At 37.8% G+C, this 26,348-nt stretch overlaps 1 protein-coding gene across 1 annotated transcript in view; it reads left to right on the top strand.

Annotated features, from left to right (window-relative positions):
* Nucleotides 1-26,348, top strand: part of CCDC178 (coiled-coil domain containing 178) — a 421,150-nt gene that overhangs the window by 277,173 nt on the left and 117,629 nt on the right. The window contains exon 20 of the mRNA XM_058676893.1: nucleotides 1,396-1,545. Coding sequence (XP_058532876.1) covers nucleotides 1,396-1,545 — 150 coding nt within the window. The remainder of the gene's footprint in view (nucleotides 1-1,395; nucleotides 1,546-26,348) is intronic.

Genomic DNA, 26,348 nt, shown 5'->3' on the forward strand with positions numbered 1-26,348 from the left:
TATTTGTATGACTACTTTTCTGCTGAATTACATTTCCTATATACACATTGCCATATCAAAATATATTTTTTAACAACTTAAACTAAAAATGCCTGTTTTTCAGGAGACATTATTTGCTTCCTAATAGTTATTTTGGTTATATTATCATCTCTATCACAATTAATCCATATTTGTTTTTGAAAATTTTCATCATTACACTTAAAGTATATTGAATGAATCTTTTGTTTAGAATAAATTGGCACATGAGGAATTTCTAGTATTAATATGTTTGAACAGATTCATAACTGTTGATAAATTCCCTATTTTTCTTTAAATAATAGACAGTCTTACATCAAAGAATTATACAATGAATCAGGAGCAAAATGGAAGGCTTGCATCTAAATTCATATTGTGGGTACAGACATGTATTTTGCACAACAGTTAAGACACCAGTTGGGGTAGCTGCATCTCTTATCTGGGTTTGAGTCCCAGATCCACCCTACACTACAGTTTCCCGCCTGGGAGAAAGCAGGTGATGGTTCAAGTGGATGGTTTCTTAACACTCACATGGAAGATCTAGATCGAACTTACAGCTCCAGGTTTCATGTTGGCCAGCCTAATCACTGCAGGCGTTTGGAGAGTGAACCAATGGAAGAGAGGGCTCTCTCTCTCACTTGCTCGCTCTTACTTTCTCCCTCCAAATTCACAAATATATAAATATATTTTCAAGAGTTAAATATTATAAATAACCCCCAATTTTCTGACGAGAAACGATATAAATTTATTTTCCAAGTAATTTCTACTCTATTAATGTCTGTTGCTTTTAATCATGGAGGAAGGTGGTGCAGTATGCTCAGGGAAGTAGATTCAACCTTTAACATAGCTAAAATATATCAATATCAAATAAAGGCTAGGGTGGTGGTCTAAATGACATCACTACGATGTGACTTTCAATTTTCCCCCCCTCTGTGTTTTGAAAGTTTTCTGTGGGCGAATGCTCTGAAACACTTGCAGATCAAATTTTAATCTGTCTTCTTTTAGTTCGAGTACCAGAGTAAAAGGAAAGGGATAAGAGGCAGGAGGCTGGAAGTTGACCTCTTCAGTACTGGGTAGCAGTTCCCAAGACTGGGTACCTCCCAGGACCTGATGGAGGGAAGCCCAAGAAGAGGACAGTGGATAGAGGTAGACAAGATGTCAGACAAGCTCTGGTGATTCACACACCAGGACTCAAAGAAAAAGTCTGCCTGGAGATAGTTCTTAAGTTTCAGGAGGATATTTGTGTCTGTCTGTTTATTCATTTCCTTTTTTGTGGGTTTTTTTGTACAATATATAGCAGAATGCATGAAGATGATTCAAACGATAAGCATAGCTAAATGAATTAAAATTATCTTAACTATACATATATTTATCTTATAGAAAATGCAAGAGAAGTTACTGGCAGAAAATGTATGTTTAACGCAAGAGTATCAACATATGCAGAAGGTTTTCTTAAAAGAGAAGAACAATTATTTCTGCAGATATGATAAGCAGCTCTCACTTGATGCCTCACTTCGGGATAAGAAACAGGTACTGATTTTTCTACTTTTAAGTGTAAAGATTTAAATTATGTATTCTCACAGTAAAATATAGTTGGGGCTTTTCAATCTGGGGGTGGTTCTTATAAAACAAAATGGAGTGTTTTCTATTTTAAGAAGCTTTGGTGTATATTTATTGAACCTTTTCAAATTGAATTTGAAGGAATATCCAAGAAATGAAAACCATACTTTCTAATCTACCATTTCATATAAATTTACTTCATGTGACCATGAATCTCAAATTGTGTTTTGTTTGTCTCTAGATTTACACACATTCTCATAGACTTCTAATATCAATAGTCAATGTTGTTGAATTTTCCTAAAAGCCTCTAAGTCTCTGGGCTCCAACTTTTGCTGCTGTAGTTCTGAGTGCAGTTTTAAATTAAATCTCAGGGGTAATCAGAAACTTGGGACAGTAGTTTACTCTGTAACTGTTGGCAGTTGGGGGAATCCTAAATACGTTCTGTAAAATCATCTATAATGGTAGAAGTGAAGAAAGTAAAGCACACCACATGTTATGAAACCCAAAGCATTCACATTCTAGAACCTGCAGACATTTAGCAACAAGAGAGTTATTTTCCTTTGAATATTTGTCCTCTAGGTTCAAAATTTCAGAAAATGGAGGCAAGGCTATTATTAATAATTCATCTAGCTCTGAGGAAGCAGTTCCCAACTAGGAGATCTGTTCTTTTCTTGGTTGTGTGATAAATTATAATTTGAAATTCTGGTTTTCACTTGTCCCTCGTTCTTGTGGAATTTGGGAAGGGCAGGAAGCTGAGATGTGGGTGTAAGCTCTATAAATCACTGGCTTGGTGACTGATGGCAGCAAATTGTCCACCCTCTCCCTTCTCATTGTTTCAGGTGTAAGATAAGATTTACTTCACAGGGCAAATGATGAGGTTTAAAATAGAGACTTCTGTAAATTAAGTTATTCCTCAGATAAAGCAATGTTATACAGGGATAAGCAACAATTACACTCGCTGAGTATATGCTGCTTGGTCCATGCGTCTCATTCATCTGTTCTCAGGAGAGTTTAAGTATCCATGAATGCTGGGGAGAATACACGTGCTTTTCGTATTGAAATGGTATCCAGACAAAAGTGTCACAGTAAATAATTCTGTATGGGGAAGCATGGATCATCTAAATATCTAACCAAATCTTAGTGTCCTCAAACCACTGTGCAAGATTGAAAGGACGTGTATCTATAAAGTGTGTTTATTTGTTCAGTTGCTTCCTGCATTTGACATTGATACTGAGGTTAAGTGTATTCTGTTGCCAGTAAGCAAGGAGAATCAATGGTGTTTACTGCATTTTATGAGCAGAAGAAAAACAAAAATAAACTGTATGTGCACTTGTTATAGTTTACACAGAATTTTTAGCGGCAAATGACACATATTATAGATGCCTACATAAATAGTGGATTATCCCTTTGAAGGGAGAATCTTTAGTATCAGATTTCGTAGGAAGAACCAAATGGTCTTGATTTCAGTTCTGGAATAAAACAAATGCTTGATGCAGCAAGCCAGGATTGAAAAGAACGGACAAGCAGACAGCGGAGAATGCTGGGAGACCGGGTTTAGGTTTGTGGCTCCACAAACGAATCACCTTCAGCACACCTGTTTCTGGGAAACTTTCAGAGATTTATTTGTACTTCCCCTCATTTTTCATTTCCATCCTTCAGCGATAGAGGTCATTAAGTGCAGGCTGCCCTTGTCAGTGTCATGTAGGATCAATTTGCAGCGATGGACAGAGAGGCCCTATTGATGCAGTTAAATCTGTCAGTGAGAAATCGTATGTCATTAGCGTCTAATGCACTGCTTCCAGGATGGAATTTGGCCATCAAAAAATGAGAAAGCCCTCTAATATTTTAGTCCATTTCCTCAATTCCTCAATATTGTATCATTTCCCAGTTTAGTGCTTTAACCTGTTTAGTTTCGGTTTTACAAAATCACTCGATTCCCTTGTTGAATCCTGTCTTATAAAATCAGTCTCATTTTTTGGAATTTGTGTAGCCTTCCCTTGTTTTACATTAATTTCATTGCTTCTGAACAGAAATTTTCTTTGGGCATGATAAATGGTAATATTGTAATAATCATGACTAGGGAATATTCTCTGCACAAATTACATATTTTCATACTTTCCATTTTTAGGTCAAAAGTAGCGAAGAGAGCCTATTGGGAATATCAAAATATTATCTACTTCCTTTATAAAATCTTACATACAGACAACTGAATGAATTTTATAGTATTACTCTCAATGATAATAGTGTGCTTGATTTTATTTGTATTTCTTATAGTATTTTGTGCTGCTGAAATTGTCAGTGACGGGTATTTTTCCCTTACAAGGCAAAATCAGTATGCCAGATTTCTGTGTGTACTTGTCCTAAATAAAAGCAAAATAAATATCAATTTATAAATATAAAATTTCTCAGATATATCAGTTTAACACTAGAAATGAATGAAGGTGAAATATCTGGAAAACACTTTGTATTTGTGAGTATACACATTTTTATTATTCTCATGCATAGCTTTCAAGGACATTTCATGTATTTTCAAAAATATGCATACTTTGATGAAATCACCATGTGTTTGAATGCGACTTTAAATTCAAAGATAGGTAAGTTAAGCCAACATGCAAATGCTGATGTGCTCTGTTGGCTGAAAATAAGATCTCTTCCAAAACTGATGTAAATATATTTTGTAATTATTTCGTAAATGATTTGTAGTGCTTAACCCTTGCCTTTTCAGTATCATAATGCTTTCAAACTAATGATAGATGCTATCACAGAATCAACCAGCACTTACAATTAGGTCTGTGGACGAGGTCCATGTTGTACAATTTGCCAAGATCATTTTTAATGTTCCTCAAGAATCTTGGAAACGGTCTCATTATTATTTTCAGCACCCCCATCCTGAATGAGATAACAGCTATGTGTCTCTCAAGACACTGTTTTTGATTCAGTCTGTGTAATTGGTGGGTTTAATCCATTTGCATTCAGGGTAAATATGAATAAATGGTAATTTGGTCCTGTTATTTTTGCAATGGGTTGTTCATTGTTTGAGTGAGTCTTCTGTTACTTCACTGGGAGGCTCTTCACATTTGCCTTTGGTTTTGGTAGGTGTTATTTCTTTTCTCTGTAGGTAGCCTAGCAACTAAAATCCTTGCCTTGCATGCACTGGGATCCCATATGGTTGCCGGTTCTAATCCCGACAGCTCTGCTTCCCATCTCCTGATTGGTTTTTTTTGTTTTTTTTTCAATTCTTTCTCCAGACTAGGGAAGTTTTCATTTATTATTTCATTGAATACAGCTTTAAACCCAGGTTCTTTTTCTGTACTTTCTGGAACTCCCATAACTTTCCATGACTTCTGGAAGCCCCTTAACTCTTGCATTTGGCTTTTTAATAGTGTCTCTTGATTCCTGAATACTTCTTTTTAGTTTGACCCAGTTCTTCTTCCAGCTTTCCGATTGTTTTCCCAATGTGACAAGAAGTATCTTCCAAATCTGAGTTTCTTATTCCGCCTCCATCATTCTATTTATAAAACTTTCCACTGAATTTTTAGTTTGCTCTATTGCTTCCTTCATTTCCAATAATTTGGCTTGATTTTGTTTCAGTATTGTTATTCCTGTGTGACATAATTCCTAAATTCCTTGAACTCCTGCATATTCTTCTCATCGCTGATAAAAAGCTTTTAATGAGTTTTCTGAAATCTGTGTCTCCCATTTCTTGGTGTGTTCCTCAGTTAACTCTGAGGTTAGCAAAGGCTCCTTTGCATGGGAGCCTTCAGTAATATTCCTTGTGCCTTTGTTTCTTCTTTTGCTCTTGATCATTGTACTTGTGGTCAGCAGATTCTTCTTCTTAGGGCATGTTTTGGAGCAGTGTCACCCACAGGTCTACAGTTTGATTTTACTTATTGCAGATGGTACCCAGTTCTTTGCAGTTACTTTTGCCGTTCCCCTCCATTGAGTTTTAGGTCTGGGCTCTTTTGTTAGGCTTCCACTTTGTTTTCTGGAGCTCCAGCTCCTGACTTACCACTCTTCACGTCCTCTGATCCCATGTTGTGGTTGCACTGTTTTCTGTACCAACATTTTCCCACTTCTGGTTTAGGCAGTTCCCAGGATTAGGGAGACACCAGGTGTCCTAACCAAATAGATTGTTGATGGTGCTTATCTTGCTGGAACCTGCTGGCCATTAGGTCTGAGGGCTACCTGGACCTGTTACATGTTGGATGCCAAAGTCAGTATTATTTTCCCTGTGGCACCAGTGCAATGTACTGAGCTGGTTGTATATTCACTCCCAACTTAGCACATGCACAACTCACTCTTGTCATTCCAGTCTCATCGCCTTAATCACACTGTACAGAATGGTGGCTGATGTGCCACTGGTGGAGTTCTGGATCTGCTGGCTGTTAGATCTAGGGGCTACCTGGACTTATTTTGTGGGGCATGTAGTTTACCACACTGTTGCAGTGCACTTAACCAGAAATGAGTTTGCTCCAAGCTCAGTGCCTGTGCAGTCCTGTCCTCTAGCCTTTTCCTCCCTGCAGGAAATGCGGCTGTGGTGGTGGAAGGGGTCTGGGCTATAAGTTCTACCCTGTTCCTACAACATCTTTTGGAATCTGCTGCTCTGTCTCTGCTCCTGGTCGAATCAAACAAACTAGCAGGATGAACGTTTCTTCGAGTTCACCTCCTGAGCTCTCGTTTAGCTCCCCTTCCCACCTAGCTTCTAGTGGAACTCAGTTTGCTACTCGCTGGTTGCCACTAGAGTATCTGATCACTGCCCTGAATTTTCTTTTTAAAAATATTTTATCTCATTGGATCCAAAGAATGTTTTTTAGTATGAAAAAAAAATCTATGATCTATTTGGAAGCTGTCTGATTTCCATAAGGATAATAAGTTGTGAAACCTTTGGACTAAAAGTGCCTTTAGAAATGTTACTTTTCTGTTTAAGAAGTGCTTGTCCAGATGAGGAAACTTGGGGAAGCCCAATGCCTCAATGATTTACCACATGTACCATTAAGTAAAAGAAAAGCCAGCTTCCAACACATTCTCTTAACTTGGGTACAAATGTTTTCTACCAAAGACTTCAGATGAGCATGTGCTATTATTCACTTAGAGGTGTGCATGAACCAAAAGCTGGGCTATAATGAGAGTGAACAGTTATGGATATGGTTGGATGGAGGGAAATCATCTGTTAGTGACCTACACTTTTGTGACAATTCCATGGAGCCCTGCATCAGATCACTGCTCTGGCCAAGTGTCCTCAGCTCTAGAGGCCTCTGTTAGGACTCCAAGAATTCAAGCAGTAATGACTCATTGATGCATTCAGTTATTCCATTGCGACTCCACAACCCTTAACACTGGCAACCATACAACTGAGGATACAGGCAGGGAAATGGCAAACATAAAAGAGTCCTGTTGACTCACGGCTGCCATGCTGTGGATCCCGAATCCTAGGGGCCGGTCCTGGACTGAAGCACCGGGGCTCTTTTTTTTTTTTTTTTTTTTAAAGCCGGATATACAGAGAGGAGGAGAGACAGAGAGGAAGATCCTCCATCCGATGTTTCACTCCCCAAGTGAGCCGCAATGGGCTGGTGCTGTGCCAATCCGATGCCGGGAACCAGGAACCTCCTCCAGGTCTCCCATGCATGTGCAGGGTCCCAATGCATTGGGCCGTCCTCGACTGCCCTCCCAGGCCACAAGCAGGGAGCTGGATGGGAAGTGGAGCTGCCGGGATTAGAACCGGCGCCCATATGGGATCCCGGGGCGTTCAAGGCGAGGACGCACTGGGGCTGTTTTGTGCTGTCTCTCCAACCTGCCAGGAGAAGCACCATGAACCTTTAACCTGCATTACCTCGGTCTTGTCAGGCAAGATTTCCATCTTTAATTCTCAGTATTAGTCTTCCTCTTCTTTCCTCAATTTTCTAAAATAGGTTCCTCTAATACTCTGTTTAGCTTGGCTGGGAGAGGACTCAAGGCCAGCTCAAGCAATAAACCAAGTTGTCTTCCCAGAGAAATATGAAAGTTATTTTAGTTCTCAGTTTTATACATATTTTTGTATTGCTTGTTATTTTGCATGTTTTAAAATTGTGCTTTGGGTGGTGATTTGTATGTGCTGTTTTAGTATAGCAGAAATTCATTTCTTTCATAGGAAAACCATAATTTTTTTCAATAGTTTTTTGCAGTAAGTTATTTCAAGACCCCATAGGTGCCATCTCTGCCTCTGTTTCTTAGAAAACACACACACACTCTTCAAAATGGAATTAGAAAATTATTTTAGCGCAAAATACTTTCAGTTTAGGCATAGTTTTTTGTTTTTGTTTTTGTTTTTTGTAATATACATTCTCTACAAACAGGTGAAAGACCACGCAAGTTTGTATGTGGTTCTCAAATGAGGTCCCACTAGTTTCCCACCAAGTGTTACTTTGACCCATAAGGGTTTTGTGGATATCTGGAATGTATCTAGTAGGTAGAGTCCAAGCATGATTTAAAATATCCTGCAGTGCCAAATACACACCTGCTTGATAACCCGAAAGAGAATGCATCTTACATAGATGCGTGTGTATGTGTGAGTGTGTAGTGTAAATACAATATAAACTTTGTATACTTTGTCCCATTCCTAGAGATCCAATCTTTCTCTGTATGCTCTCATATGTGAGAACTGTTATTGTGAGAAATTTCCTAACTCTGAATTTGTATTTTTCCTGGAACATCTTAGGAACCAACTTCCAACTGATTGACTTAGTGTTTAGTGGAAGAAATGAAAAAGATATAAAGGATAGAAGAAAACTAAATATCAAAAACAGTACATTCATAAAATTTCTAGGGATTTACATGTAAATTCCTGGAAAGATTTGGAATATTTTCCAATAAGAAGTTCGTATTCTTTGAAATCCTTGCTTCTTCACAGTGCTGCATTTTTCAACATGTCATTGATAGTGCAGCTATGAAGTGAACCCAGACTTTTTTAACCACTAAAAACTACTTTTAAAACTTAAAACACAACAAGTAAAATATTCATTGCATATTCTTCCCTTGAAAGTTGCCCTTTTTTTTACTTATGCTTGACTATTACATGATTTAAAACTATCCTGGATTTACAATTCTGTGGGAGTAAATGTTAATGAGGTGTTTTTGTTTGTTTCAAACTATGCATATGCACCACAATGACAAACATTTGAAAAAACTGCCTTTGTAATCACCTTTCCCCAAATCTGGAGGGCTGTGCTTGATATGCATTGATTTGAACAAGTATTAGCATGGAAAATACATAGTCATATAGTCATATGCCAAATATTTTCTTTAGTCATCGGTTCTTAAAGTTTAACTATTCTGGAAGGTGGGAGGAGTAGCTATGGTCAGCTTATATATTTCCTGTGAGCTGCTAGAAAGAATAAATATTAATTTCTCCCTAGCAGGATTGTTGTCAAATAGTTACAATTCTCATATATGAAGCACAGCCTATGTGCTAGGCATATTTTTAGTTTTTATATGTACTTTTATTTTCCTCAACAACCCTGTGAAACATAAAAATACATTTTAAGTATGACACCTTGCACACTTTTTTCATAAAATTTAACTTCTGCTTATACAAGATAGGCTACAAATTTTCTCCTGTATTCTTTAGACTCATGGGTTCTTCACTTCTATCAGACATGGACTGGGATATATGATTATGACATCCTAGTTTATAGAAGTATTAAATATTTGAAACTAGAAAATATGAGATGAACTATTGGTAGATAGCACATACATAGAGGAAAACTAACATTGTGATAATGAATTTGAAAAAAAAAAAAAACGTGTAGATGCTATAAAGGATAGAGCTATGGGAAATACCTGTTGGCTGAGAAAACTGGTAAGAGTATAAATAGAATATGTGTGTGTGTGTGTGTGTGTGCATGCGTGCCACAGAAATATGGACAAGAGCTAAGAACATTCAAATCATCAGATGCCAGTTGAACATAATTTTTCCTGTAATCTGCATTTGGGAGACTGGCCTATTTCACTAAACTCAATGACCTCTGGTTGCCATCTATTTTCCTGCGTAAGTTAGCATTGCTTCCTTTTTATGGTTTAATAATGTTCTATCATGTACATTCACATTGTATTCATCCAGTCCTAAGCTGATGGATGTCGATTTGCTTCCATGTATTAGCTGCTATAAATCGAACTGTTGTAAATAGGGGGACATGATGGCTGTTCCATGTGCTGATTTCATTTCCTTTGGGTAGATTCCCAGGAATGGGATGACTAGATTCAGAACCCAGTGAATATATGTTTGGAAAAATGCAGATAAGTGTAACCTTGTGCTATGCCATAATAATAGTAATATTAATAAAAATAATGCATTAAAGAGTTAAACTTGAAGTACAGCTTAATATTTATCTGTTTAATATGAGAAAATTCTTATCAGCCAAGCAAATGGGAAGAAATATTATAAATGCCCATATATTTACTGCCATGAAAATTAAAATTTAATTTTAAAAATAGGGAAAATTGTTTCAATATCTGCGCCAACCATGGGCTTAATGTTTTTTTACCACATGAGTGCTTTTCCATACAGTTTTTCAACGATAACAACAAACAGAACAAGTATTCAAACAAACATGGCATCAGGATGTTTTGTCTGTATGGAATATTTAAAGAAATGCAAAGCAGTTGATAGATGAAATGGAGGGACGCACTCTTAGTAGTGTTACCCACCACATAAACATGATATTCTACCATGATGACACCTAGTTTGAATGAAGGACTGAAATCAGTACTTTCGTCACTTGTGATTATCTATACACTTTGAAATCTTCCTTTGAAGAAAAATGTGTCAATATGTAGCAGTAACTTTCGTGTTTATGTACATTTTTTCTCTAGGGTGTAATTATCAAAATGTGTACAAACAGTGCTTTCAACAAAGGTGTAGTAATGAACTGATATATGGCACAGCATGGAGCCAGAACACCTGGGCTGGACTCTGGCTCTGCTATTACTAGCTGTGATTCTGAGCATTGTTTTGCCTCTTTGAGTCTCTGGCTCCTCACCTGTAATGTGAGAATCATCACAGAACCTATTGCAGTTTTCCTGACAACTAATTCCATATGCGGAAAGCTGTCAGGATAGCACTTGGTAGGTAGTAAGGCAGATTATATATATATAATATTATATATATCTTATATATAATATATATGTATAGATGTTAAATGGAATTAAGCAACATACCTCAGTGTTTTACATTGTAAAGAGACAATAAGACCCAGCTCTTGCTATCATTCATGTATCCTGAGGGAGTCTAAATAAAAGCAATGGAATCTTTATAGAAATAAAGTTGATATCTTTGTATTAAGAAACATTTTATGAAATCAAAATACATTGTGAAATTGTCATTTTGCATTAACAGTGACTTTAGGATAATAGATTAATTCAAATAAATAATTACTATTAACAATAAAATTATGAACAATGCCATGACTAAAAGATTCTACCATTGTTTCTCTGTGCTAGAGCAATAGGGACATCATTTTGAGTTAGGTGACATGTGGGTTCCAGTTTGAGAATGTTAAAATATACTAAAATAACCTATTTTCAATGGATTCCTACCTAATGAGTGACAATAACTTCATAAAACCCCCAATGACTTCAATTACACTAAGTAGAATTGCTTAAATCCAACTATCCACAGAGCATGATTTGAATAAAGTAAAACGCTTTCTAATTATCCACGTTCTATGTATAAAATTTACACCTAGTTCTCCCACTAAGAAAAATGTTTCTTGATTTTTGAGGTTCCTTAACATAAAGCACTAGACCTTGAGTTATATACTTTATGTAAGGTCCATTTTTTGAAAATAAATAAACTGCCATGACCTCCAAAAAATAAAAGCTATTTACTTCGCGTTTGACCATTTAAGAATCTAAGAGTCACTATGGAAAAATGCTGTGGATGTGTAGGGATTAACAATGTCTTCTCAGGAGATGGACATTTGACACAACGGGTAAGATGCCATTTGGCTCGTCCACATCCCATTTCAGGGTGCCTGGCTCATTTCATGTCTGCACAGGAGTTTCTAGGTTCCTGCTAATGTACATGCTGGAAGGTACCAAAGGATGGTGAATGTACTTGGGTCCTTACCAGTCACAAGGGAGACTTGTATTAGGTTCCAAGTTTCTGGATTTGGCTTGGCATAAACCAACAGATGAGACTTCTCTCTTGTCCATGCTTTTGCTTTTCATGCCTTTTTAATTACATGGAAAAAATTAAATTTAGAAATACCTATTTTCTGTGAGTGTGTGTTTGGTATGGTTAAGCTATCTATGTTTCATGTCAGAGGCTGGGTTTGACTGTGATTCCAGCTCCTAACTCCAGCTTTCTGATCTTCTAAACACTGGACATCAAGACAGTGGTGATGGCTCAAGTATTTTGATTCTTTCCACTCTCATGGTTGGCCTGGATTTAACTCCTGGCTCCTGCCTTAGGCTCCATGCTGGGAACCCACACATTGAAGATACTTGGGGAAGTAATTCCTGCTTGGGAGCTTGCTCTTTTGGTCTGTGTCTGTTTCTCTGTGTACCTGTGTGCCTAGTGGGAAAGAATGGAGGGAGGAAGGAAATACTGTGAAGAAGGGGGAGGAAAAAAAGGAAAGGCATTTTTCAGTGAATAATACAATGGTCAGAATTTTTTCAGATATAAACTCATTTTCAAATTGTTTTCTTTGGTACTGAATGTCAGACTGGTGTTTCAGAGAAAAATCTTCATTTTATAGAAAGATATATGCAATATACTCAGGTTATTGAGAAAGGTATATAAAACAAAGATAGTGTCTACAGGCTGTACATAGAAAAAGAACAAAAATGTTATCTGCAAAAGCAGAAAAGAATTTGGCTTGCTTGACTTTTTGTATCAAGCATGCTACAGCAATCTTTTGATTCTAATATGAAACTATAGTAAGGATCATTGCACTAATGCATGAGGATTTGTGATAATGTTGCAGAAATTTTACTGTCAAAACTGAACTGCAGTGTAATGACTTTTGTTATCATGGTTTCTAATAACTATTCAGCATGAATTGACCCTACATATGTTTTGCCGCAATAATGTGTCAGTAACTCAGGAAACTAAGAAGGAAATAAAACAGTCAACATGATGCTATGTATGACTCTATGATAACCTCTACCGTTAATATGATTAATATAATTATTACATAGACACTCTACTAACCAAGGATTCATAAGGGAATGAAAGTTTAGGATTCTTTTGAATGTTCTGGGTAGAAAGACTCAAAGCGCTATGATGTTCTCTGCTCACCGTGCACTAATCTGTGCTTGGGCACTTCTAGTTGCCTTAGTATCTGTTCTCTGCTGCAGGGAATCTGACATGTGGATCTTCTTTCTCCCACAGTGTGTTCCTTTCAGCTCCCTCTTATACAATATATTTTAAAGTTTCCTAAGTGTCATGTATTTGTATATATTAGTTGAAAAGCAGAGACAAACAGAAAAATGAGAAATCTGCCAGATGCTAATTAACTACCATAACGCCTGCAACAGCGGAAGCTAGACCAGACTGCAGCAAGGTTCCTGGAACTCAGTCCAGGTCTCCTGCGTGGGTAGCAGGGATACAATGCCTAGGTTGCCACAGTTGTGGTCTAGAGTGTGTGTTTTCATAATACTGGAGTTGGATGTAAATCCAAGCAGTGACATATGGCAAGCCATCCCAAGAGTGGCTTAATCGTTGCACCAGACACCTCATGCTCCTCCTTTCTTCTTATACTTTGGTATGTCTGTCTCTTCCTTTCAATGGTTAATTCAGCATCTCTTTATTATAGCAAATAAAACTAAAAAAATGTAAAAATGGTTACTCTGTGGTAGTAACCAAGTTATCTACAAAATGTTTAAAGTGTTGACCCTTATACTTACCAAAAACGTTTAATCAGTTACAGATAACCTGATAACTATTTTTCTATGGTCATTTAATTTATGAAAACCTCATGAAATAACTTGGAATGTGCCCATATTTTCCTCAATTAATGTTCATCTCTGGAACACCATAACAGTGTATTACAGATTTGGCGGTGAGGTGGGGTGTGGTGGTTAAACAACAGAAATGTGTAGTCTAAAGTATAGGAGATAAATGTCTGAGATCAAGCAGTTAGTTGAAACAATTCCTTCCATGGGCCTTAGGGGCAGGATCACTCCAGGCCTATTTCCTCTTTGGTTTTCAGGTGGCTGCCATCTCCCTGCATCTTTATATTGTCTTCCATATGACACCAAGCGTATGAATTGAGGGCCTACTGTTATGATCCACTTTAACTTAATTTCCCCTGCAAAACCATATCTCTTAAGTAGAACCACATTCTCATCTATTGAGGATAGGCTTCAACTTAGGAATTTAGGATGGAATAGGACAGAATTGAGCCACAGCAGGTACCTCAAAGCCATTTTAACTCATAGATGGGAACCACTAGTGGAATTCAAACCTAGGTTCCTTGACCTCAACCACATGAACTGTCTGCTGTTCTACAGCTTCACCTCTCTCCTTTTTCTCTACCATACCTGTGACACTGGGTATGAGTCTTATGAGATCATTCAGTGTATTAAGGGAAGGTTTGTTGGCGGAGAGAACATTTGTGGAGGAGGTAGTAGATTATTTGTGCTTCTGTTCCCTGATCAGAGATCCAGACACAAAAATAACCCTTTTACTAAGGAAACTTTGAAACGTACCCATCCATTACCTCAGGTAACAAAACACGGGCTAGTTGAAAGAAATATTCTTGATTCCAAGCAAAGTGCAACACACACCAGGAAGATGAATTTGAGGACACATTTTTTGAGAGACAAACGGCAACCTGCATGTAGCAGCAAACACAGAGGAAAGCAAAGCCTCCTGTGGAAACACTCCTACAGATCTGAGCTTGAGCTTCCAGGAAGCATGGCTGCAGGCCGAGCACTTGATGACGCTTTCATGTTCACCAGTGGCTGATTAGAGTATCCCAGGAGAAGTTTCAAAAGGTGCCAGGAGAGAAAATACTAAGGAGTATTATGATAATCAGTGAAGCCAGGATAGGATGTCGACAATCTTGCAAACAAGAGAATCCTGCAAAACGTAACAGATTTGCACAAAAAGTAAAGATGCTCGGTGCTGTTAAAATTGACTCCTACTTCTTAAAGAGCTCAGGATTGTGCAAGTAGGCAAAGTTGGGAAACATGGTAGCTGCTTTCCCCTTTGAGCTGAAGTAATGATCAGCACTTGGAACCCTTTCATGCTCGAGATTGCCCGTTCTTCTCAGTGGATGGGGTTTGTCTCACAGATGTTAATACTGGAATATCTTTAAGCAATACCTGGAGAAAGAACATCTGATCTTGTTGAAACTGAATCAGCAGCAGGATAGAAAACCTCCCTTTGGAAGGCCTGGAGCAACCCTCAAATGCAGGCCCCAGATATTCATTGTAGGAATTTCCTCCAAATTCTAAATTTCAAAGGTAAAGCTATAAAACAAAAACACAATTATTTAGAAGAAACAAAGTGCCCATAAAGAGAAAACATCACAGTAATTGCAGGTATCCTATCAACAATGCTTGATGACAGAAACTCTTAGGAAAATCATCTACATAATTCTAGAGGACAAATTAAGGCATCTAAAAATGCCGTATCCTGTCAAGTTGTAATGTGGTGGGAATAGAAAGGTACTGTTGAGTGCTCAAACAGCAAATGCTCAGCTTTTAGAATCCAGATGGCCAATAAATGTCCACAAAATGTTTCCACCTCTAACTATTACGTTCATAAAAACTAAATGAAGGTCTAAGTTTGCAGTTTTGTGTTTCAGTGATGGTGAAGATGGTACATGAATGTGATATGGGGAAAAGGCATTGACTAGGAGAACTCACATTTGTCTATCACCAAAAGTACCAACTACTTACACCCCTAATTTTTCTCCCATTAAAAAAAATTTGTAGAAAAAAATTATTCTCCTAATAAAGATAAAATGAATTATTTGACTTATGTCATAAATCTCATCTACTTTAACCTTCTCTTGGTCACCGTTCCTGCACATTTTCCACTTGACTGTATATTCCGATTTTTTCCCTCCATTGTAAAGCAGAATAACTTTCTAATTTTTTTCCACGAACTTTTTGATGTACCTTCAAATTTATCATCTCCAAAGCCTTTGAAAAACTGATTCAATGCACATATCATTTTATATTAAGTGTTTAGAAATGGGTTGTCTACATTTATATCCTTATTTCCTCATTTTCCATTCTCTTCTTTGAGGTACCTGCTTGTATTGAGTTCCATGTTGTCAAGTGCAACAATGGCTCTCTTTCTCAGTAATGCAGCTATGTAATCACTGTTGACCTTTCTTGTTTTAAAAATGATATCTTTAAAGGAGAGTTGGTGGGAGGGAGACATGAAGGGAGAGAGAAAGGGGAAGGGGGCGTCTTTTATCCAACAGTTCCTTCCCCAGATGGCCAGAATAGAAAGGACTTGTCCAGAAGCCTGAAATTTCAACTAGGTCTCCCAAGTGGATGACAGGAGCCTAAGCACTTAGACCATCTCCCATTGTACCTAAAGGTGAGTTAGCGTGAAGATGGATCAGAAGTAGAACAATGGGCACAAACTGGTAGCCATAGGGAATCGAGCTTCACACACTGCAGCTTAAGGTATGCACCACAATGCTGGCCCTGCTTTCTCCCTCTTGAAGCACTATTGGCCTTGGTTATGACAGCACAGTCTCCTCTTCTTGCTGCTCCGCCATCATCTATCTCTCAGAAGTGCAACTCTTATACTGCTCAGGTTCCAAATGATGAAGTCATTCCAGTGGAATCCATTCACATTTTTTTCTTAAATGTATAGCATGTCCTTGGGGGAATGCCTAAAAATGGATAAATCATGCATGTAAAATTTTAAGCAAAAGAAGCTAAACACAGAAATTGCTTGCTGTTTTTTCTCTTTTGTCTAAATAGGAAAAATTCATCTGTGTTGCTTAGAAGTCAAGAGAACAGTTAGCCTTGATTAGGAGTAGTTAGCGCAAGAGGGCACGAAAGGGGCTTTGGCAATAATCGTCATGTTATCTTTCCTTATCTGTGTTCAGTTTTTGAATAATTCATTAAGCTATAGACTTGTGTACTTGAACATCAATACAAATGTGAGTATATTGATAAGTCACATATACAAATTGATATATAAAACTTGAAACTTAAAATCTGTCATTGATTTGCCAGCAGATTCAGAATAAGATTGTCATTTTTTGCTATGGCCTCCCAGACCATGTAATCTGATCTATTCCTACTTCCAGATCACTGTCTCAATACCTTGGCCTGCTCTAGGCATAAGTTAATGTTGATCTTCAAGTACTAGGCTCTTTCCAGTATGAAAACGTTGAATGGTGAAATCTTTCACTGGACATTTCTTCCATTGGCCTCTTTGAACCATCTATTTCCAGATTAATTGTCTGTTCTTCAGAGCCACTTATCTAAAATTGTTCCCCAATCACCTGTTATCATGCCATCCTACTGTCTTTGTATTTTACACCCTGTGTTCACTTGTTTGCAATCATTTCTGACAATTAAATGTAACTCAATAAGGACAAGCAACTTGGTATCTTAAAAAAAGCAAGATTTATTTTTATTGGAAAAACAGATTTACAGAGAAAAGGATAGAGAAAAAGTTCGTTCATCTCCAGCTTCACTCCCCAAGTGGTCACAATGGCTGGAGCTAAACCTATCTGAAACAAGGCTACAGGTGTTTCTTCCTAGTCTCCCACACAGGCACAGGGTCCCAAGGCTTTGGGTCATCCTCCACTGCTTTCCCAGGCCACAAAGAGGTAACAACATGGGAAGTATAGCAGTTAGGACACAAACAAGCACCCATAAGGGATGGAAAGTTTGGAGGTAGGGGATTAGCCAATTGAGCCATTATGCCAGACCCAGAATTTGATGCTGTATTCACAGTATTACTCTAGAACCAGAGAAACTCCTGGTGAATATTTTGTTTCATAATCAGTACCATGATTATTGCAATGGCTACATTTAGCAAAATGTTTATACATACACAGAGTCAACATTTAGAATTGTAGGAATTTGCAAAACGGTCTGAAAACATCTGTGAAGATTTATACATACTGATATTAATCATAGTACTGTTCATAAAAATGGAAATGCTGAGCTGGTATTGTGGCATAGTAAGTAAAGCCCCTGCTTAGGACACACATTTCATGTGAGTACTGATTCAAAACCCTACTGCTTTACCTCTGACTCTGCTCCCTACCAATGTGCCTGAAAAAGCAGTGGAAGATGGCCAAGTGCTTGGGCCCCTGCACCTAAATGGGGGACCCAGAAGTCCCTGACTCCTGGATTTGGGGTGACTTAGCTCAGGCCTGGAAGGTGCTCCCACTTTCTGGATGGGTGGAGATCTTTCAAATAAATAACCACTTTAAAAGGAAATTTCAGAATAATACCTATTTATAAGAAGTTATTTTAGTATATAAAGGAATTGGGTATGTAGATTATTGTACAGCATTTAAAATGAATGCTATAAAATAACCATTGTCTAATATTTTGGTGAAAAGGGATAACTCAACATGCTGCTTGAGACTCCTACTCTATATTCTCATTGTCACTAGATTTTCTACAATGATTTCTCTCCAACTATTGAATAATCTATGTATAATAATCTATGAATGATTTTCATTTTTTCATTCCTGTATTTTTATGTCGAGCATGTAACATTTTTGACATTAAAGGGTAGCCATCTCATATTACCAAAAAGGAAAAAAAATTCTTAGGAAATTAAAAGTGAACATTCCAAATAAAGGCCATGATAATTTGGAAAAAAAACCACACTTATTTAAAAAATAAAAATCCAGATCAGACAAAAATCCCAACAATTTCCAGCTGTCACTCTCAATCATTTTCATTGGAATTTGTTTCCTCTAATTATTGACAAAAGGGTCATGCTCATTGTAAAAAGTAGGTTCAGTCTTTGTGCTGAAGGCCTTCATTAAAAGCACCCTTTGTAGGAACTACTTTACCTTTCAACAGAGTTAAAGTAAACATAACTTTTTTTTCTCATATTAAAAGAATTGGTAAAATTGTACACTATTCCTTAAAATTTATAAATTAAAAATTATCTTATTTTTGTTTCATTTTTTTTTATTAATTACATTGCATTATGTGACACATTTTTATAGGCACTGGGATTCCCCCAACCCCTCCCCTAACCCTCCCCCCACGGTAGATTCCTCCATCTTGTTGCATTACCATAGTACAAATTCAGTTGAGATTCTTTCATTGGAGGTATTTACCAAGCATAAAGTCCAGCATCTTATTGTCCTGGTGAGTTCAATGGTTTCTTGGTGAGATCATCTCTAGTCTGAAGGTAGAGCTGGCAGAGTATCATCCCAATCAATTAAAAGCCCCAACATAATATTTACGACAGTTTACAACATTATGGTATTAATTGACATGGTATTGGTTAACCAATATGTTAATAGGAAAATGCAGGTTCTCAACCACATCCTGTGGTTCATAGACATTTCAATTTTGGTTTATATTCAGCTGGGTTCTATACACCTTAAAATGGCTATAGATTACTATTCAGCTGTCTTGTGTCCATTTTCTTTTTAGTATTTAGCTGTTTATAGTGTTGAAGCATGATTTTGCTGAGCTTAGTTGTTTTTTTTGGGGGGTGGTCTGAACTGGCTTATAGCTCTAACAAGACATGTGTCAACAGTTTAGGTGCAGAACATTTTTAGGAGGGGTGTGCAGAGAAATCCCCAGTACCCCAGCGAGGAGTAACTAATCTTTGTGTCCCACCTAGTGAGGTATGAGTAAATCCATGCTGGCCATTTCCTGTCTGATTCTATGCTTTCCTTGTTGTTGTCTGTCTATTCTAGGGGTTTTTTGTTTGTTTGTTTGTTTGTTTGTTTGTTTTGAGGGGTTTCTGGAGCGATCCCGATGGTCAATCCCGATGGTCGTTTCGAAAGAGGGTGGGGACCCAGAGCTGGAACCAGGCAAGGACCAGAGAAAGCTCCCCTCCCTGGTCCCGAAGGAAGTTTATTATTCTTCTGTTTCTGCGGGCCACTCAGGGCTCCTGGTTGTCGTTCCGATGACGCTGGTTCCTGCATGGCAGAGTTTGGACTTCTTCCATCCCCTGTGGAAGCTCCAGATGCGGATGGGTGACCTCAGAGTTCTCGGCCTCCGAAGGCACTCCAATTCCCCGGGGTCTCCTTGGCAGTTGGGATGTAGTCCTAGTTGCTCATGTTGATAGTCCGTGGTGAGGATCTGGGAGTCTTCAGGGTTGGGATATGAGCCTCCTCCTGTCCACCTGCTCCACTCTGGAGTACGCCCCCTGCTCCATGCACACAATCGCCTGTTAAGAGGCTGTCAGGATCACTCCCGTTTCCCCCCTTATGCCTTTGTAGCTTTACTATTGTCTAGTGCTGACTCGAGTCTGTTCTCTGTGAGTTTCCAGATTTGATTCTGACAGGCTATATTTCACGTCTTCCTCACACTTTTTAGGGAGATGGAAGATTTCTCTGCACTGCCTCCCCATTACGGAGTAACATAGGGTATTAAGAGTGTTTTGGGTTTTATGGTTCTTTGATGTAGATCATAAGCAGTCTGATAATAAATGTTGATTTATAGATTACATCGCATTATCTTTTTGCATTGGATACAGGCTGTTAGAGATTGCAATAATATTACAATATACAGGTACTATTTTCCAGACTGACATGTTTTCATCTCAAATTAAGGCAAACATGTGGTATTTAACCTTTTGGGATTGGTTTATTTCTCTTAGCATAATGGATTCCAGTTGGGCCCATTTGGCCGTAAAACATTGCGTTTCGTTTTTTTTAATAGCTGAGTAGTATTCCATAGAGTAGATGAACCATAGCTTTCTTATTCAGTCTTCTGTTGATGGGCATTTCGGTTGCTTCCAAGTTTTTGCATACTGCAAACTTGTACAGCCTCTATGAAAATCAGTATGGAGAATACTCAAACAACTGAAAATCAGCATATCATATGATCCAGAAATAGCACTCCTAGGAATATATCCAAAACACCTGCTACACAAAAAACTAACATGCACCCCTATGTTTATAGCAGCACAATCAAATTATCTTGTTTTTAAATGATAATGCCAGTCATAAGTTGTGAGGGCATCTTGTTAATTGCTTTCCTTATTAGAGATACCTTTAATCATTAAAATATCAAGTTTGGGGCCCTGCATGATGGCTCAATTGGCTTATCCCCTCTTCCCATTCAAGTACCAGAATCCCATATTGGTGCCAGTTCATGTCCAGGCTGCTCCACTTTCCATCCAACTCCCTGCTTATGACACCAGCAGTAAAGGATGGCCCAAAGCCTTGGGATCCTGCACCTGTCTGGGAGAAGAAGCTCCTGGCTACAGGTTGCCTCTGCTCCGCTCATTGCAGCCTGGAGTGAACCAGTGGGTGGAAGAACTTTTTTTCCTTCTCTCTGCAAATCTTCCTTTCCAATAAAGAGAAGTAAATCTTAAAAAAAAAAAAAAAAGACGAATTTGAACCTTGGCTTTTGTAAGACCTTGGCAAAATCACACAAATAAACTGTTATGGTTTCCAATTCTCTTTGCATTTTCACTGTGTAGATTGTGTGATACAGCACATGTGTTGGCCTGACATAGTGCCCATTTTCTACTGTATTTTCTTGTAACTGCGTTAACCAGGGGCTATACTGTTTTCTTTTATTTGTATAATAGTTCTTCATTACCATTCTCATTTTTTATTGCCTGAAACACTTTTAAGGGAGATAATCTATGCATTTTCTTTATACTATTTGTTTGCCTTGTTTTTAAGCATTTTTAGACTTTTATTATCTGGAAGGCAGATCATGATGTCCAATCCACTGGTTTACTTCCAGAAGGCTTGCAACAGCTACAATTAGACCAGGCCAAAGGCAGGAGGCAGAGTCAGTCAGGTCTCCCAGGAGATGGTGGGGTGCCAGCTACTTGAGTCATCATCTGCGCACTTGGGTAGAATCTGACGAGGCCTGGGAGCCATCACCTAAACCCAGCTCCTTGAGCTGAGTGCAGGTGCCCCGAGCAGACCTGGCTAGCCCGCTTCTGACCATTTCCTGCTCACATTCACTCTGGGAGGAAAAGATGATGGTACCGGCACTTGGTCACCTCTCCTTCATGTGGGAAACCAGTAGGAAGTTCCAGGTTCCTGATTTCTGCCTGGTTCATACCCAGCACAAGCATTTGAGGAGTATACCTGCTGATGTAAGATCTCACTGTGTCTCTTATTTTCTTTCTGTTCATGTTATTCTCCCTTTCAAGTAAATGCAAATTAAATTGCCATTACTAATAAAATGCAACTTGTGTAGAAAAAAATATTATGTAATACATGTACAATGCAGAACATTTTGGAAAAACAAATTTTTCTCTCTGAATTGGCTTAAAAGTATTATATTAGCAACTACAACTAAAGGCCAGTTTAATAATGGTGGTTAACTAAAATAACGAGAAAGTAAAAGCAATCTTATTCAAGTCTTAGCATGTCAGCCTTCTGTAAGGAATTTCCTGTGGAGTGCTGGCAGTTCACACCGTAACACATTGTTGATTAACAATCTGTTAAGAAAAACTTCTTCCACTTACCTATTTTGTACTTATATTACTTCATCTTTTCAGTGTTTATCTCCAGCTGGTACTAAATCAATGTGTAATTTTTCTAGAGAACTGATAAGGACCCTGGATTGTTTAATGCATATGGATCTAATTGTACTTGACCAGTTTCCAGGACCGGTGCCTGGAGCAACATCAAAATATTAGTACAATATAAAATTGAAGTCCTCGTTGTCCTGTGGTAAAACATTGAAGCACATTGCACTCACACCACTTAACCATAATGTGGCTCAGGTGATAGTTTCTCAAGTTTGTCCAGGCAGAGTGGATTCCCAGGCTGCCTGGAAACAAGGTGGATTGGCGCCATCATTTGTCCCTGTCTTCCTGGCCTGTAACGCTATCACAGGACACGATTTAATGGGTCTGGCATGATTTGCTATTTAGAAAATAATGTTGGTATTTCATAGTACCCGTACTATTTCCAGGTGATTAAAATGTGATTGATTGCTTCCTGGATCTTTCAGATAACCAAGTTACCAAGTCTGAGTATTTAACCTCTTTGCAAACATATTAATAGTTTGCAGTTTTCAAAATATTTTCTTCTTAGAAAAAATACTTGTCAATATTTCAAGACTTCCTGATTTCTAGGCAGCCAACAGAGGATCCTATCCTTATGATATTTGCATGGACAACTTGGTTTGCTTCATGTACATGGCCAGCATTTTCTGTATGTGCTCATGTTCTCGCCGCAGCCAGCTCAACTGGATCAGTACTTCATAAATCCTTTCCCTGATAAGGCAATGCTGAAGAAGTCATTTCACTTCAGCCTGTTTGTGGCTCACTATATAAACCCTCCATTCAATAAGTCACCATAATTAAACATATATTGATGGAGCACAAACTATTTTCCTTCCCTGTCTTGCAGTAGAACTGTTTATGTTCTAATCCTCTTCTTTAATTGACTTGAAGATTTATTTTCATATTTATAGTTCACTGTTGATAATAACTCCTATCTTTGTAATGTGTCTCTGTGAATTTGTGCCTATTTTTTCTGCATTTGTCTTCATTAATCAAATTAATTTAAATGTGAAGCATTTTCCCTTTAAATCTGTATAGATTTCTGAGTTTAGTCAGTTTCATCTCTGCCCTCCTAAAACATGGCCCATTATGTCTTGTTTGTTTGCTTCTCGTACCATGGCCTAGCTAATGCATACTTCCCTTGTCTCAGTTCTCACTACTTCACTTCAGAGCATCAGCTTTTATAAAGGTGAAAATATTGGACTGTTCCTATCTGTAAGTAGCCTTTTGACTTTTAGTTCTCTACCTTTGAACATTTTCATCCATTCATGCTTTCCTCCAACAAGATTCCTGGTATGTCATCTCAGATCTCCAGCAAACCCACGCATACCATCCCCATGTAGTCCTCCATACATGTGTGCCATTTCACGTCTTGGATATTTGATAAGAATCAAATCAGCAGCATTGTAGGTTCCATAATTTGGATATCAGCAAAAAATCAATTTTATTTGGTCATAGATGTAAACATTTATGCATATTTAAGATTTCACTTTAAGCAAATCAAAGCCACTTTCGAATGTGACAGAGCTGTTTGTGCATCCTAGCCTCCTCTACAGCATCTTTAACCTAATCCATGCTGAGATTTCACATTCATTTACCATTTAAAGAGTATCTTTTGGGAGATAGAATATTGGTTGAATAAAGATAGATGACATCAAAAAGTTTTCAAACCCTTTTCAAAATATAGTAAATAAAAAAAACTGAATTGTAGTACAGTAAGCTAAGCTACATTCTGAAATGTCAATATCCAATATTAGAGCACTGGTTTGAGTCTGAGCTGCTCTACTTCTGATCCAGCTAGCAGCTAATATGCTTGGGAAGGCAATGATGACACTTGGGACCATACCACTCTTGGGGGAGACCCCTCTGGCACTCCAGAATCTTGGCTTTGCCCGGGAACTGCCCAAGCTACTTGTGGACTGAACCAGCAGATGGAAGATTCTTGGTCTTCTAACCCCAACCCATTACTCTGCCTTTAAAATAAATAAATACATCCTTTAAAATAAGTGAAATACAGAATGGAAGTGTTCAATTCCCTCACTAATATCAGAATGAATAAGAATATTTAGGTTTATTGGCAAACAAGTGAAATTTTAAAATTTTTCAGAAAACCAACATTTGACAGTGTAGTTATCTTTCCACTATTTTTATCAGAAGGGCAGATTTACAGAGCGAAGAGACAGATCTTCCATGTGTTGGTTCATTCGCTAAATGACTACAATAACCAAAGCTGAGCCAATCCAAAACCAGAAGCCAGGAACATCTTCTGGGTCTCCCTTATATGTGCGGGATAGGAAGGTTCTGGACCATCCTCTTGTGCTTTCCCTGGCCATATGGGACTCCAGAACTTGCAAAACAAGGTTTAGCCACTGAGCCATCTTATCAGGCCCCAGAAATGTGGTTTATAACACAGTAGGTTATAATACTTGGTTATGGATTTAGTGGTATAAAGCAAATTTGAGGAAGAAATTCTATTTCATGAAACTTCTCATACTTGGGTATCATACTTTTTTTAATTAGAGATTTCAAATGAACACACTTTCCATGCCAGGAATGTATAAAATCAACTTTAATATAATAGTATTTTAAGTAGTAGATTCATGTACCCATTGATAATGAGAAAGTTACAACTGAGTTCGGACTTCGAAGTAAACAGACAAATGTTTCTGGAGATTTAAAAAAATGAATTGCAATCTTTAATATATAAGGGAGCATAAAATTGTGTTTGATAAACTAGACTTCTGCTAAGGAGTAAACATTTGAAGGCAGGACAAAGTTCCCATATTAAAGATTATGTATCACCATTAACAGTGCACTTTTACCAAAAGAATGATTTATGGCAAGTACTTTTTAAAAATCAAGTCAAAATTCACAAAAGTCTGAAATTATTAAAGATAATAAATACGTTTGCATTAAATTTCACTTATCAACCAGGTACTTATTAGCTGTCTCCTCTCAACAGTTATAAAATGACCTGTGTTGATAAATAATGATAAGGTACCGTATAACGCACCTCAGACTTCTCTGAGAAGGAAATTCCTATACTGAAACTCAAAGGAGGATGTGACAGGAGAGGAACACACTTTGGAGTGTGAATAAGTTTAACAAGGTTATGTTTGAATCGCTGAAGAGCTACAAATAAATATTCCAGAAAAGGCAGTGTAGGTAGTATCCCTGAGTGCTACAGACGGATGAAGGCAGATAGTGGTGGCTGAATCCCAATGTTGAAGCAAAGAAGGCAAACCAGAAAAAAAAAAAATCCTATATGCTGTAACTAGTAATTTTGGGGTTTATCCCCAAGCAGTTAAAAGCCAATAAAAAAGAGTAGGTGAAGACTTATTTATTTATTTGAAAGGGCTAGGCCGGGCCGAAGCCAGGCGCCTAAAGCTTCTTCCTGGTCTGCCACATGGACGCAAAGGCTTGAGCAATTGTACCATTCTCTGCTTTCCCATGCTCATTAGCAGGAAGATGGATAGTTAGTGGAGCAGCTGAGACACAAACTAATGGATATGATTAGATAGGCCAACAGAATTTGGATGTCAAGGAGAAAGCCTACTTAAATAATAAGATATTTTAGGATAAAAATGACATGTTGAAGATAGAACTTTCCATCTGGGAGTTTCAAGTGCATTTGTTTGATTTTACTTCTCACTTATCCTTGTTTGGGTTATAAAGATATGTGTTTATGAGACAATTCTAGCAGATCATTTACTAAATGCTGTACATGTACAATCATACTTTATGTTCAGAAACTGATACAGGAATTGATATTTTACCTTTATACAAATGAGAAAAAGAAGACAAAATATTTCACTGATAGTGTGCATCTATGTTAAAGATACTTGATTTAATAAACTATAAGAAAGCCTGGACTATATAAAATAGAAAGAAACCATCAATTCCTGTTTCAGTAAGCCTCAGACATCTTTAACATCCATGTTGAAGGCCTGTGTCATCCTTGTGAACAGCCATGACAACTGACTGATTCCTAGGAAGTAAAGGTTGGTGTTGTTTTTCCTGTGTAATTGCTACACAGCTGGATTTTGCTCAGTCCGCTTCTTAAGATGCTACCTTAGCAACCCAAGGATCACTCAGGAAATTTATTATTTCTCTCCCCAGCATTTCA

The sequence above is a fragment of the Ochotona princeps genome, chromosome 18 (genome assembly GCF_030435755.1).
Source record: "Ochotona princeps isolate mOchPri1 chromosome 18, mOchPri1.hap1, whole genome shotgun sequence".
NCBI classification, from domain to species: domain Eukaryota; kingdom Metazoa; phylum Chordata; class Mammalia; order Lagomorpha; family Ochotonidae; genus Ochotona; species Ochotona princeps.